The sequence below is a fragment of the Balaenoptera physalus genome, assembly GCF_965194825.1.
Source record: "Balaenoptera physalus genome assembly, chromosome: 19".
Taxonomy (NCBI): Eukaryota; Metazoa; Chordata; class Mammalia; order Artiodactyla; family Balaenopteridae; genus Balaenoptera; species Balaenoptera physalus.
The window spans coordinates 10822370-10837961 of NC_138900.1; the positions used below are offsets into that span (position 1 = coordinate 10822370).

A 15592-nucleotide genomic window follows, 5' to 3' on the forward strand; every position below is an offset into this window, starting at 1 on the left:
CATCTATTGATAATTACTACCTGAAGTAAATATACTTAGAAACAAACCAGGGCTAATGTGTGACTTCTGTATATTTCATGGTGATAATGAGGATGACACAAATAATAGCTAACATTTATTAGGTGTTTATTATGAACCTCACTGGCTTTCTAATGCTTTGGTGCATTAACTCATCTGTTCTTCATAATAACCCTATTTTTATTTCCATTTTACAGATGAAGAAACAGAGGCATCAAGAGGTTAATTAACTTGTAAAAGTTTACTTTGCCAGTAAGTGGCAGAATCAAGATTGAAGCTTGGTGGCCTGATTCTATAGCCTGGGCTCTTGGCCAAAGCCCTGCTTTTTTTAGACTGGCAAAGTGGGTTTTAGGAATTCATAAGGCTGCAGCCAAACCTGTTAAAAGGTATCCTGGAGCAGCTGAATGTTAAAAGCTAAGAGGGTCAAGGATACAGGTAGGCAAAGTACTGCCCATGGCTTATTTTTGTAAATCCACTCTTCCTCCCCAGCTAAGAATGGTTTTTATTGGGTTGGCCAAAAGGTTCATTCGGTTTTTTTCCGTAAGATGGCTCTAGTAGCCCTTAGTTGTCTTTAACTTCATTCGAAACAATTTTGTTAGATTGTATGTGACAGCTGTCATATCAGCATGCATTTAAAAAAAGACATGAATTTTTGTGTAGCCATTTTAATATTGAAGATGGAAGGAAAAGAAAGCAACATCTTTGGCATATTATGCTTTATTATTTCAAGAAAGGTAAAAACGTAACTGAAACGTGAAAAAAGATTTTTGCACTGTTGGAGAAGGTTCTGTGACTGATCGAATGTGTCAAAAGTGGTTTGCGAAGTTTCACGCTGGAGATTTCTTGCTGGACGAAGTTTCCCGGTTGGGTAGACCGGTTGAAGTTGATAGCGATCAAATCGAGACATTAATTGAGAACAATCAACGTTATACCACGTGGGAGATAGCCGACATACTGAAAATATCCAAATCAAGCGTTGAAAATCATTTGCGCCAGCTTGGTTATGTTAATCGCTTTGATGTTTGGCTTCCATGTAAGTTAAGTGAAAAAAAACCTTCTTGACCATATTTCTGCATGCGATTCTCTACTTAAACGTAATGAAAACGTTCGGTTTTTAAAAAAAATTGTGATGGGTGATGAAAAGTGGATACTGTATGATAACGTGGAACAGAAGAGATCGTGGGGCAAGCGAAATGATCCACCACCAACCACACCAAAGGCCGGTCTTCATTCCAAAGAAGGTGATGTTGTGTATATGGTGGGATTGGAAGGGAGCCCTCAATTATAAGCTCCTTACGGAAAACCAAACAACTAGTTCCAACAAGTACTGCTCCCAATTAGACCATCTGAAAGCAGCACTCGGCGAAAGTGTCCAGAATTAGTCAACAGAAAATGCAAAATCTTCCATCAGGATAATGCAAGACCACATGTTTCTTTGATAACCAGGCAAAAACTGTCACAGCTTGTCTGGGAAGTTCTGATTCATCTGCCATATTCACCGACATTGCACCTTCAGATTTCCATTTATTTCGGTCTTTACAAAATTCTCTTAATAGAAAAAATTCCAATTCCCTGGAAGACTGTAAAAGGCACTGGGACAGTTTTTTGCTCAAAAAGGTAAAACATTTTGGGGAAGATGGAATTATGAAGTAGCCTGAAAAATGGCAGAAGGTAGTGGAACAAAAGGGTGAATACGTTGTTCAATAAAGTTCTTGGTGAAAATGAAAAATGTGTCTTTTATTTTTACTTAGAAACCAAAGGTACTTTTTGGCCAACCCAATACATATGAAAGGTTGTAAAAAGAACAAAAAGAACAGCATTCCACAGAGACAGTTTGTGGCCACAAAGCCCATGATTAGCCCTTGAGTTCTTTTTCTTCCACAGATGACTTTGAAGTTGCTTGGGAATAGTAAATAAGATAAATAACAGTAAATAACTATTGAGAACAGTAAATAACCTTGAGGAAGAACCCAAGAAATTAAACTCCTGTTCTCCAAATCCTCCCAAGGGTCAAGCAGTGAGCCAATGCTTTACACAGATATAGTAGCATCATGGGCTTCTTTAATCTTTATTATATCCGTGTGGGAAGACGGAAGTATCAATTCCAGTTGAGCCTCCTCCCGCTTCAGGAGGAATATTCACCAGCCACTAAACTTTTCAGAAGGGTGGGCTCAGTGTCTAAACAAATGTTATTATCAGGGCAACAACTTATTAAGTGAAAAGCCATAATCTCTGCCACGCAGATTTCTTTCAACCCCATCTGCAAGGACAGTTTTATGATGTAGAATAGTATCTGCTTCTCTGCAGCTACAATATAATAGAAAACATTGGTATAGTTACAACAGTTTTCCACTACTCACCCACATAATCCTAACAGCAATCTTATAATGTTGGTACTGTTACGATCCCAATGCTGCAGCTTGCAGAAATGAAACCTAGAGAGGTTAATTAATTTAACCGTGGTTAAAAATATATAGCAAATATATAGCAGTGCCAATATACAGCTATTTTATAGCAATGTGAGGTTTTGAAAACGAATTGTCCCCAGAGGCCACTTTTAACCAGTACCTCTCCTCTCCCACTTAACTGTCTCTCCTTTCCCACATTTCCCAGGATAAGAATGAGTACCTGGGGAGCCTCGAGGTGTGTGAGGACTGCCAGGTATAGCGGTGCAGGCTGTCCCATGCTCGCGGGCATCCTGCCGGGATAGCCTAGTGGCAGCTGGACCCCAGCCCACACCCTGCTTGTGAAGGTGTGTGTGCCTGGGAGGAGGGATACCTTTTTCTGATTTGCACAGGGATGCATTTCCCCCTCTCTCATGGCTTCTTTCTTTTTACCTTTTGTGCCTCTTCAGGTCTCTGCCTTTCCCCAGGAAACGGAGAAGATGATCAAGTTCCAGGTGAGTTGGATTTTTATTTCCATCACTTAACAGGTATTTCATTTCTCAGTAAGTGGACACCTTTTTTCTCTTCCTTGCCAAGCGTAAAGAATGACAGCAGACATTTAATACCGTTTGTGTGCCGTGCTCTTTTGTTTCATTTTAAAAAAATTTCCCTTTTCAGTTTTTATTATCATTGTATTTCACAACTAATGGTGTAAAAGAGAATAGAAGTTTTTAAAGTGGGAAAGCCCACACATTATTACCCTGCTTACAAATCACCTGTGTTTTCCATGCTCATTTTTCATGTGCATTCATAACTATACTTGCAATAATAGATACAATTTTGAATTTTTTTCACTTAAAATTATAGCACTTAATTTTCGTCATCTAATATTATTTCAATGAACTCTTATACACTCGCCCCCATTTTGTTTAACTATTCGTCATTCACAAGCTTTTAAATTCATGAGGATTCTCACAGTTTTACACAACAGTATCAGTTTCTCTACATCTAATCTTTACTCAAAAAGCAATTCTGAGAGAATTCTGATACTATTTGTCCTTATGTTCTAGGGACTCAAAACTTTAAAAAAAAATTTTTTTTTTCTTAAGTGGTACCTTTGTAAAAAGACTACTTAAAGGATGGTTTTGTCTAACAGGGTCATACTGAGGCTGAACTCAGAAAAAAATTGTGTTAGCTGTTTTCGTTCAAAAAGAGCTAGATTCTTTCTTTCCAGGACCTGAAAGCTTTCTTTGTGTGTGTCTGTGTCTGTTTGTGTGCCTGTGTGTCACACCATTCATGAATTAATTTATTAGAACATTACAGGTACTTACTTTTAAAATTTTAGTCATACTATAAAACACACAGGCATTTTCCATCTGTCATGCTATTCACTGCTCTAAGAGGGACTTGGAATCATCTTCACTGTCAACATGAAGATAAGAGGTTCATGTAAGTTGAAGACCTGTTCAAGTTCCTGCAGTAGGCAAGTATCTGGCCAACTCCAAAGCCTTTGCCTTCTGGATTAAGAGTATCAGGCATACCATTTGGGTGGAAAGAGAGGCCAAAAAAACCCAAATACACAGACAAACAAAAAACAAACCAGAGTTCTCATTCAGAGACCAAGACTTGAAGTTGTGATGTTCAGAGCTCCAGCCAGAACAAATACACTGCTGAGCAGGTCTTCATATAGAAATTTTAAATTTCCCTATAGCAAAAAATTAAAAGACAAGTAGCAAGGTAGAAAGAAAAATCTTTATAACATACATGGAAGAAAAGGCCTTACTGTCCCCAAATGAATGAATGTTATTACAAAACAAGAAATAGAGATGACCAGCAAACCTATGAAAAGAGAATAATCTTCATTACTAATCAACTTCGTAAAAATTTTTTTTTTGCTGCACCGGGTGGGCTCTTAGTTCCCTGACCAGGGATCGAACCTGTGCCCCTTGCAGTGGAAGCGCGGATTCTTAACCACTGGCCCACCAGGGAAGTTCCGTGAAAATTTTTTGAGATAACTAGTTTTTACTTCCCAAATTGACTTCTGAGATTGTCAAAGATTTTTTTTTTTTTAAGTATTCATGTCCATTGTTGGCCAGGGTATAGAGGTTTAGGGATTTATACTTTCTTGGAAGCAGAATAAGTTAAGAAAAATCTTTTTGGAGGAAACATTTGCCATTATGGTTTCAAAACTTTAAAGTTTGTTATTCTTTAACATGACCATTTCTACGTTTTGTAATTTATTTTAAGGAGATAACCAGCAGAGTTCCAGGGACTAAGGTCTATATGGAAAGATTTTTTGCAACATTGTTTATAACAGATAATCTGAAACTAAGCATGCATTATTTGGATCAGTTCACTATATTCTCAGTCATCGATTTCTTTTTTTTTTTTTTTTAATAAATTTATTTATTTATTTATTTTTGCTGTGTTGGGTCTTTGTTTCTGTGCGAGGGCTTTCTCTAGTTGCGGCGAGCGGGGGCCACTCTTTATCGCGGTGCGCAGACCTCTCACTATCGTGGCCTCTCTTGTTGCGGAGCACAGGCTCCAGACGCGCAGGCTCAGTAGTTGTGGCTCACGGGCCCAGTTGCTCCGCAGCATGTGGGATCTTCCCAGACCAGGGCTCGAACCCGTGCCCCCTGCATTGGCAGGCAGATTCTCAACCACTGCGCCACCAGGGAAGCCCAATTTCTTGAATTACTATGCAGCCCTGAAGTGGGATGCCAGAAATGATAATCACCATCATCATCATCATCACAATAATAGCTATCATTTACTGGGTACTTGCTATGTACCAGTCACTGCTGCTAAGTGCTTTACCTATAGTCACTCGTTTTATTACCAGTACCCTCAGGTACAGTTATCAGCCTGCAAATGAAGAGAGGATGAGGACCAAGTCCAAAGGCCCACAGCAGAGCATCCTAATGGGAACACAGGCATTCAGGCTCCAGAGCTGTGCCCATAAATGCTGCACATCTAGATGGGGCACAGAGGAGGAGCTACATACTCGAACAGTAAGGGTGACTCGTGCCCTGTAAGATGAGCACATTAAATAAGTGGTGTAAGTGTATAAAAGAGGGAAAACAGACTTCATCACACGCTGTTGGAACTAAAGCTTTTCTAGCAGCCCACGCGATGCACCAGAGCTCCAGGGACTTACCTTATAGGAGTACTCACAAAAGGCAGCAATTTAAAGTGCGAGGATTTCTTTTCCTGCAGCCCTTCTGGTGGATGGAATTGGCAGTGTGAAAAGCAAACAGAAGGCAGCCACTGAAATTTGACTCGGTCCCTCGGAATCCGGAACAGCTTCCCATCCTTGACACTTTCTCAGTGCTGCCCCTCTTCCATAAACGTCGTCTGTGTGTGTTTGGTATTGTAGGAGCCAGTGTCCTTCAAGGACGTGGCCGTGGTCTTCACCGAGGAGGAGCTGGGGCTGCTGGACTCCGCCCAGAGGAAGCTGTACCGAGACGTGATGCTGGAGAACTTCCGGAACCTGCTCTCAGTGGGTGAGGATGGGCGCCCTCTGTGACGCGGTGTCAGCCTCCTGGGGTGTCTTTGTGTGCGCAGTTGTTTGAAGCTCTGGGACTCCTAAAATCATTCTCTGAGCTTGGGTACCTACAAGTCCTAATAATCCCTGTGCAGCAGAGACAAGATGTTTCTGATATTTCTGTCCAGGAAAAAAATCTGTCCTTTGAACTATAAATGGGCAGCTTGTGGTCCTGCCGCACTGGTTTGTCCTAAAATCAGTTTAGTGAGTTGCTCCAGCTTCTTTGTTTTTCAGGGTTTCAGTAACTGTAGTCGTTTCTGTTTGGTTTTTTTTTGGTGGTGGGGGGGTACCATACCACACAGCTTGTGGGATCTTAGTTCCCTAACCAGGGATTGAAGCTAGGCCTTCGTCAGTGAAAGCAGGGAGTCCTAACCACTGGACCGTCAGGGAATTCCCACTGTAGTTGTTTATTAATGTGATTTTTCACAGGTATTTTGTTTTTTGCTTTAACAGTGTATTTGTAAATAACTTCAAACTTACAGAAAATTTGCAAAAGTAAAAGTATAGAACAAGAACACCCATATAGCTTTTACCTAGATTCACCTATAGTAACATTTTACCCCATTTAAAATTTATCACTTATGCGCATGTTCTTTCTCTCTCCATAAATATTTATGTATATGTATGAAAACATATGTATATACCTCATTTTTTTTCTGAACCATTTGAGGGTAATTTACGTACACCATGGTCCTATTATCTCTAAATACTTCAGTGTATATGCAGAGTTCAGGAATCCCAAGACAACCCTTACTCTGACACCAGTTGCAAGCTCGGGGTGGGGGGGGTCCCCGAGCCTCAGTAATTTGCTAGAACTCTCAGAAGTCACTAAAAGCTGTTATACTCACAGCTACACTTTATTACATGGAAAGGATACAGAATAAAATCGGCCAAGAGAAGAGACGCCTGGGGCAGAGTCCAGGGGAGTTTCCAGCACAAACTCCCAGTTGTCCTGTCCCAGTGGAGTCGTGGACAGCACCCGCTCTCCCCATCAGTGACGGGTGACCGTACGTGCGGAGTATTGCCAACCAGGGAGGCTCACACAGACCTTGGTGTCCAGAGCTCTGATTGCGGCTTGGTCACGTAGATGTGGTTGGACACCTATGTGGCTGACTTTGGTTTCCACCCGCCCCCTCACTCGCGGAAATCAAGCTGATACACATGGCCTAAAGGCCCCACCGTAAATCACATTGTTAAACTCTCTGGTGTGGCCCAGGGCCTCCAGGTAAAAAAAGACACTCTTATCAGGCAGTACATTGCCAGTGCTGAGAGATCATCTCCCAAGAGCTGAGGGCAAAAGCCAGACCTCTCTTTGGGCAAGGTTAATACTTCACTGAACAGTATATTTTGTAGAAATAGGAATATTCTCTTACCTATCCCCAGTGCAGATACAGTACTTTTATCCCATCTATCATTTATACCCTGATTTTATCAGTAGAACCAATTATATAACTTAAAGCATATTTTTCTCTCTCCAGGGCAAGATCCAGCCTAGGGTCTAGTGTAGCTGTCAGTGTTTCTTTAGCCTCCTTTAATTTGGAGCATTTTCACAGCATTGCTTTGCCTTTTCAGACTGTGACGTTTTTCAGGAATACTGCCACCCCCTCCCCCCACTTTTAATAGAGCATTCCTAGTGTTTCCTCATAATTAGACTCGGATGACCCATTCTGGCTGGAGCTCTGCAGTTGGTAGTGGTGTGTCCTTTTGAGGGTATCACATCTAGAGACACACCATCTGTCCCTCATTCGTGATGCTAATTTTCATCACCCTGTCGAGATGTCCAATTTCTCCACTATAAGATTCCTGCTTTGTTTCCTCTTGCAGTCACAGGGCAACACTTTTTAAGACCACACAAACATTTCCCTATAGACTTAGCATCCAATGATGATTCTTGCCGTATCCAGTCTTCACCATGATAGTGACCAAGTGGTGATTTTCTGACTTCGTACTTCCTTCACACGTAGCAGTGAGCACTTGGCATTCTACAGAAAGCAAGAGCCCCTCTCTCTTAAATATTTACTTATTTATTATTTGTAGGGACTTCTGAATTCGCTTATAAAAATGATTTGTAATTTATTACTGTAATAATTATCTTGCTAAAGTTGTTCCAAATTCGACCCCTTTAAGCTGACTCCTTGCCCTTGTAATATGCCCCCGGCCTTTTTTTGAGCACTCTCTTATTTTGGGGCATAGCATGCTGTCCTAGGCTCATCCTTTACTTTGCCGCAGCCCTGGAATCATTTATTTCATTTATTGGGGAATGGTATTTAACACGAAGGTCTGGATGCTAGGGATTGTCCTTGCCACTGTGGTTTCTTTGTTTCCTGGTCTCAGGGTTTAGAGCTAGGAGGTAGGGGTGTGTCTGTGTGTGTATATTCATATAAATACACATATACATGCACACATATTGATATAAATATGTATACATATGAATAGTTATTCAGTTTCATTCAGAATAAGAGAGATGTTAATTCAGATTATACTGAAACACCGTTTTTCATCCACGAGATTAGCAAAAATTCAAAAACATAACGCTATTCTTGGGGCAAAGCTGTGGGGAATAAAGCACTTTCATGCATTGAAAGTAGGAGTGCAACTCGATACCACCGCTAAGGAGAGGAATTTGACAATATCTAACAGAACTATGGAGTTACCCTTTCCCAGCAATTCACTTGTAGGAATTTTCCCTAAAGATAACAAAGTGCAAAAGAGCATTAATAGTATACTAGTTGGTGTAAGGAGGGAAATAAGTAAATATATGAATATCTGCCGACCTTTATAAGAAGAAACACAGGAAGGATTAATCAGAAAATCATGAAGTTAGTTTCTTATAAGTGGGTGGAAGGTAGTAGTGTGGAAGGGATGTTTGAGAGAGCTGCACATGTCTGAATACACTTTTTTGTCTAGTTTGGACTTTTGAAAAATATGTTGGTTCAACACATTCTGAAAAGTAAATCAAATAAAAAGGCAAAGGGATGATAATCTAAAAGAAAAATGAATTGTATTGGAAATTAATGCCTTAACCACAATGAATAGAGAAAAGAAAGAATTCACAGAAGTAGCTAAGGAACACAGTGTCTAACTCTATACCCTTAGTTTTAGGTGCAGTGGGAGGGGGCTGGGAGAATGACTTGCAATCCTGAACACTTTTTAGTGGATTTGTTTATTGCTCTGATATGGAATAAGCAATTCTGAGACTATTTTAGATGTACTACAGGTGCCAAGGCCATTCAATGGAGAAAGTATCATCTTTTCAACAGATGGTGCTGAAGCATTTGGACTTCTGTATGCATATATTTGCATGCCTCACACCTACCAAAAAATTAACTCAAAATGGATAAGAGACATAATGTAAAATGTAACTTCTAGAAGGAAACACAGGAGAAAATCTTCATGATCTTGGGTTAAAGAGGTCTTAGGCAAAGAGGTCTTAGGTATGATCCCAAAAACATGATTCAGAAAAGAAAAAAAGAAAAAAAACACACAAGTGGGACTTGGTCAAAATTGAAAACTTTTGCTGTCCTCGCCTTTTTACAGGGAATCAGCCCTTCAAACCGGAGCTTATATTCCAGCTGGAGAGAGAAGAAGAGCTTTTGATGATGGAGACAGAGACCCAGAGAGATGGGTGTTCAGGTGAGAACCATCCAGCAGTGACCCAGCAGCCAGAGAGCCCCTCCTGAAACATGAGGCAGAAAATGTCAGGCCCTGAGGTGTCTGTCCCCTCACCCCCTCTAGCTTTCCATATTCTAGCTCATTCATTCTTTCCCAGCTGTACTGGCCCATTGCTGCCCATCAGACCTGTCAGAATTATGCTTCTGCTTCAGGTTACTTGGCTTGCTTTGCTCTGTGCCTTGACTGAGTGAATTGGTTAATACATGTGTGGTCTTCACTGTCTTCAGTCCTCCTTGAGGCAGCTAATAGGTATAGAATAAATCAGTGTGATGGAGACTCCAGAATATTGTTTGTCAACTGATGAATGCCTGTCCTAATTCTAACTGTTCAGGTGTCCTTGAGTATTCATAGATAGGTAGCCATTATTCCTAAAAGATGAATAGCCAGTCAGCTAAAGGAAATACCAAAAATGATCAATGCCAACATTATAATTGGCCCTTCCCATGCAGCAATTTCAAGTGAGACACTCTTGCATTAACTTCCTCATTCAGATGCCCAGTTCTTTATCTTCCCATTCTGTCCTGTCTTCGCACCATCGCATCCCCTAACACCTAAACAGTCTCTTGACCTAGCTACGGTTTTTTTAAAAAATTTTATTCAATTTACTTAAATTTAAAAAAAAACAGCAGTTCACCTGTTTTTCCCATCCCCCAACCCCTGCCTCTTGCAACCAACAATCTGTTCTCTGTATCTGTGAGCTTGGTTGGTTTTGTGTGTTTGTTGCGGGGCAGGGGGTGGTGACTTTAGATTCCACATATGAGAGAGATCGAGCGGTATTTGTCTTCAGATACCTCAAGGTCTACCCGTATTGTTGCAAATGGCAAGATTTCATTTTTATTTATGGCTGAATTTTCTTTATCCATTCATCCATCAGTGGACACTTAGATTGTTTCCTTATCTTGACTATTGTAAATAATGCTGCAGTGTACATGGGGGTGCATATATTTTTTCTTTTTTTTATGAATTTATTTATTTTTATTTATTTATTTTTGGCTGCATTGGGTCTTTGTTGCCATGCACGGGCTTTCTCTAGTTGCGGTGAGCGGGGGTTACTCTTCGTTGTGGTGTATGGGCTTCTCATTGCGGTGGCTTCTCTTTGTTGCGGAGCACGGACTATAGGTGCGTGGGCTTCAGTAGTTGTGGCACATGAGCTCAGTAGTTGTGGCTCGTGGGCTCTAGAGCACAGGCTCAGTAGTTGTGGCACACGGGCTTAGTTGCTCCATGGCATGTGGAATCTTCCTGGACCAGGGCTCAAACCCGTGTCCCCTGCATTGGCAGGCGGATTCTTAAGCACTGTGCCACCAGGGAAGCCCCATATATCTTTTCGAGTTACTGTTTTCGTTTTCTTCAGATAAATACTCAGAAGTAGAATTGCTGAATCATATGATAGTTCTATTTTGAATTTTTTGAGGACCCTCCATACTGATTTCCATAGTGGCTGCACCAACTTCCATTCCCACCAGTAGTGTACAAGGGCTCCCTCTCCTCCACATCCTTGCCACCATTTGTTATCTCTTGTCTTTTTTGATAATAGACATCCTAACAGGTGGGAGGTGATAATCTCATTGTGGATTTGATCTGCATTTCCCTGATGATTAATGTTGTTGAGCATCTTTTTATGAACCTGTTGGCCATCTGTATGTCTTCTTTGGGAAAATGTCTATTCTGGTCTTCTGCCCATTTTTTTAATCAGGTCGTTTGTTTTTTGCTATTGAATTGTATGAGTTCTTTATATATTTTGGATATAACCCCTTATCAGATATATGATTTGCACATATTTTTCTCCCATTCAGTAGTTTGCCTTTTCGTTTTATTGCTGGTTTTCTTTGCTGTGCAGAAGCTTCTTAGTTTGATTGTAGCCCCACTTGTTTATTTTTGCTTTTGTTTCTTTTGCTTTTGATGAAGGATAAAGTGATTTTTATCCTTCATTTTGTTAATGTGGTGTATCACACTTACTGATTTGCAGATGTTGAACCATCCTTGCATCCCTACAATAAATCCCATTTGATTTTGGTGTAGGATCCTTTTAATGTGTTGTTGAATTCAGTTTGCTAATATTTTGTTTAGGATTTTTACATTATGTTCATCAGAGATATTGGCCTGTAATTTTCTTTTTGAAATGGAACTTCCAAGTTGGACATTTATGCAAGTCCAAACATTTTAGTAATGTTTTTGAGTCCTCAGACCCTGGTGTCAGAAGCCATGGTCACACCTGTGTAGCTAAGGATGCTCCTGGGTGAGAAGGAGAGTCAATTGAAAATTTCAAAACAAATTACTTCACTTCTATAATTTTTTGTTTCCATCTCAGTTAACATTCAGAGTCATAACAGGCAATACACTCTCTAGAGCAGGGGTCAGCAAAGTTTTTCTCTAAAGGTCCAGATAGTGAATATTTTAGGCTTTGCTGGCCATATGTGGTCTCTGTCACATATTCTTCTTTGTTTTTTCTTACACCATTTAAAAAAATGTAAAATCTATTCTTGTTCTTAAGCTACACAAAAACAGGGCTAGGGCCATAGTGTGCCAGTCCCCCTGCCTGATAGCATCAGTAGGAATGTAATGTCATTTTTTTTTTTTTTTTTTATGACTGTGTTGGGTCTTTGTTTCTGTGAGAGGGTTTTCTCTAGTTGTGGCGAGCGGGGGCCACTCTTTATTGTGGTGCGCGGGCCTCTCACCATCGTGGCCTCTCTTGTTGTGGAGCACATGCTCCAGACGCGCAGGCTCAGTAATTGTGGCTCACGGGCCCAGTTGCTCCGCAGCATGTGGGATCCTCCCAGACCAGGGCTCGAACCCGTGTCCCCTGCACCGGCAGGCAGATTCTCAACCACTGCGCCACCAGGGAAGCCCGTAATGTCATATTTTAAAATATCTTTTAATTTAATTTTTTACATATACTAACATGTATATACCTATATTAATGCAAAATTTTGAAAATGTACATTCTTATTTTTAATATACTAATTTTTCTCCTTCATGGTACCTTGAGCAAGAAATCCCTCCCAATCTGAGGTTATCTCTTTTTTAAAATAATCATCACTACATAATCCAGTATGTGGCTATAACATGCATCATTTACCCATTTTTTAATTGATGGGCATTCATTTCTCCGCCATCCCCCTTGTTTTTTTTACTACTAATATAGAAAGTACAGCAATAAAAACCCCAATCCAAATGTCCTTGGGTACTAGTGATTTTATTTCTGTGGAATAAATTGCCTGGTGACTCAGAGATTCAAAGAGAAAAACCATCCTACTGAGCTGTTTTTTATTGGCTGCGTCGGGTCTTAGTTGCAGCACATGGGATCTTTGTTGAAGCATGTGGGATCTTTTCATTATGTCACAGCCTCTTTGTTGCAGCGTTCAGGCTTCTCTCTGGTTGTAGTGTGCGGGTTTTCTCTCTAGTTGTGGCATGCAGGCTCCAGGGTGCATGGGCTCCAGAGCACGTGGACTCCATAGTTTGCTGCATGCGGGTTCTCTCATTGAGGCGGGTTCTCTCATGTGAGCTCAGTAGTTGTGGCACACAGGCTTAGTTGCCCCGCGGCATGTGGGATCTTAGGTCCCTGACCGGGATCGAACCCACGTCCCCTGCATTGGAAGGTGGATTCTTTACCACTGGATCACCAGGGAAGCCCCCTTACTGAGCTTTAACTTTGGAGTTGTAACCAAGAGAGACATAATTATCCCCCATTGACTTTCTTCCAGCCTCTAGGAGCTGATTTAATTGACGTGGGCAAAGGAATATTTTTAAAATGATAGTCTTACAACCACTCTGTTAGCAGAAGAACTATCTCAATTTCCACTAGGAAGGAGAATGATGTCAATAAATAATGGCTTCTTTTTTTAAATTTTTTATTTATTTTTGGCTGTATTGGGTCTTCGTTGCTGCGTGTGGGCTTTCTTTAGTTGTGGGGGCTACTCTTCATTGTGGTGAGCGGGCTCTAGGTACATGGGAGTAGGGGCATGTGGGCTCAGTAGTTGTGGCTCACGGGCTCTAGAGCGCAGGCTCAGTAGTTGTGACGCACGGGCTTCGTTGCTCTGCGACATGTGAGATCTTCCTGGACCAGGGCTTGAACCGTGTCCCCTGCATTGGCAGGCAGATCCCTAACTACTGCGCCACCAGGGAAGTCCCAATAATGGCTTCTTAACTGTCCATCTCCTTGCAAGATGTTCCAAGTCGCAACCCATCCATCTCTTCGAAAGTCAGCATCTACATAAATTTCCTAGTTTTTTTTCAGGCCAGGCAAGGAAGATTCAAGGTGAGAAAAACAAGAGTTAGGAAGACCAGCCCCTGTCTTTCTTTTTATCCCCTATTCAAAAATAAATATATATTTCTTCATCTTTATTTCATACATGTTAGCCATTAAATAAACAAATGTTAATGTAGATTTTAGACAGTTTTCAAGCCTTCATCCCCATAAAGATCTAGTGTATAATTTTCAACTGGTGACCATTATAACCTGAAAAAAGAAGAAGTTGTACTCTCAGGTTTCATACATCCTGAGGGAAAGAAAGAATATATCTCAAGTGGTAATTTGTTCCCAGTATTTCGAAACTTCAGTCCATGTAGGCATGAAACTAAGAGGTACAAACCTACCTGTTGATATTTTTCCAAGTTTCTGCATTTGAACTTTGCATTTGAGCCTTATAATTGTTTCATTACAAACTTTATACCTTCCTCAACTATTTGCACCAGTGGTTTTCATACTTTTTTGGCCATGGCCTTCAGTATGCAGTGTAACCCAGTACAGACCTATGTGTGTATACATATCTGCAAGTCTGAAACAAGCATTTATGCAGTGATACCCTGACATGCAGTGCAAGTGTGATATTTTCTGTCCTTTTTAAAATTGCATGTCACAATCTATTAAATTGATCTTAAGCCTCACTAATGGTTTCCCACCATTAGTGTTCTTGTGCTGTTATAGGCTATTCATTCCAAATACATCCAGTAATATTCCATAATCTGTTTTCAACCTTCTCTGCCAGTGATTAAATTTTGTCTTCTATTGGAAAGTGATAAGAAAAATAATCTTACTTGGAGTGAAAAAGATGATTTGTAATCCATGTTTACATAAAATCAGCTTGTCAGTCCACATAAGCAAACAAAATCTGTTTCATGGAATTGCCTGATTAATTTGATCAGAGGTGCAGAGTCAGCAACCTGTTAGAGCCACCTGCACCTGTTGCTGACATGAGGCATCATGATCCCCAGGGGCTCTGAAAGGTGATCCTTTACCAACACTATACCTTAATACTGCTGACTGCCGCTGATGCGATCTGAAACTCCCAGCAGGGATGGAAAGGGAAGTTTCTGGTCCGTAGAGCCAGGCAAGCATCATTGCTGTATAAACCAAGGGCTTCTGGGCTTTTTTTTTTTTCCCCATAGCGGATTATTCCTGTTTTTCATTTCCAGTGTCATTTCTAATTATAGCAAAACCATCAACTTCATTAACCAGGAGATACTTACTTTTAGTAATCTCCATCTTTCAAGTAATAAGGTGCTCCCTGCAAATTATCTTGCTTTTTCTTCTCCTTCCTTGGTAGTTTGCTGGTTCCAGCTAGATCTGAATACCATTCCTGTCAGTAGTTCTCACGTAGCTGTTCTCAGCAATTTCCTTCGATAATTTTAATTCCTTTATGGCTTAATTAGAATATCAAACATCACTGGGTTAAGAGTTGCTGAAGTCGTAACTTAACCTTATATGTTAACCTTAACTAAACCTTAAGTTTTTTTTTTATATTAGGGGATATTATTATTTATTTATTTATTTATTTTATTTTGGCTGTGTTGGGTCTTCGTTTCTGCGCGAGGGCTTTCTCTAGTTGCGGCAAGTGGGGGCCACTCTTCATCGCGGTGCGCGGGCCTCTCACTATCGCGGCCTCTCTTGTTGTGGAGCACAGGCTCCAGATGCGCAGGCTCACGGGCCTAGTTGCTCTGCGGCATGTGGGATCTTCCCAGACCAGGGCTTGAACCC

General features: G+C 40.8%; 1 protein-coding gene across 7 annotated transcripts in view; it reads left to right on the forward strand.

Moving 5' to 3' along the window:
- The window catches only part of LOC309649073 (zinc finger protein 285-like), a 73250-nt gene that overhangs the window by 51069 nt on the left and 6589 nt on the right, over positions 1 to 15592 (forward strand). For 3 of the 7 annotated variants that reach the window (XM_082438609.1, XM_082438608.1, XM_082438610.1), the window contains 4 exons: positions 2632 to 2770; positions 2873 to 2917; positions 5779 to 5905; positions 9484 to 9579. In XM_082438609.1, coding sequence (XP_082294735.1) covers positions 2903 to 2917; positions 5779 to 5905; positions 9484 to 9579 — 238 coding nt within the window. In that variant the 5' untranslated portion in view covers positions 2632 to 2770; positions 2873 to 2902. Of the gene's footprint in view, positions 1 to 215; positions 271 to 2631; positions 2771 to 2872; positions 2918 to 3767; positions 3852 to 5778; positions 5906 to 9483; positions 9580 to 15592 lie in introns of those variants that run through there. The other 4 variants (XM_082438614.1, XM_082438611.1, XM_082438612.1 and 1 more) reach the window with 4 other exon arrangements.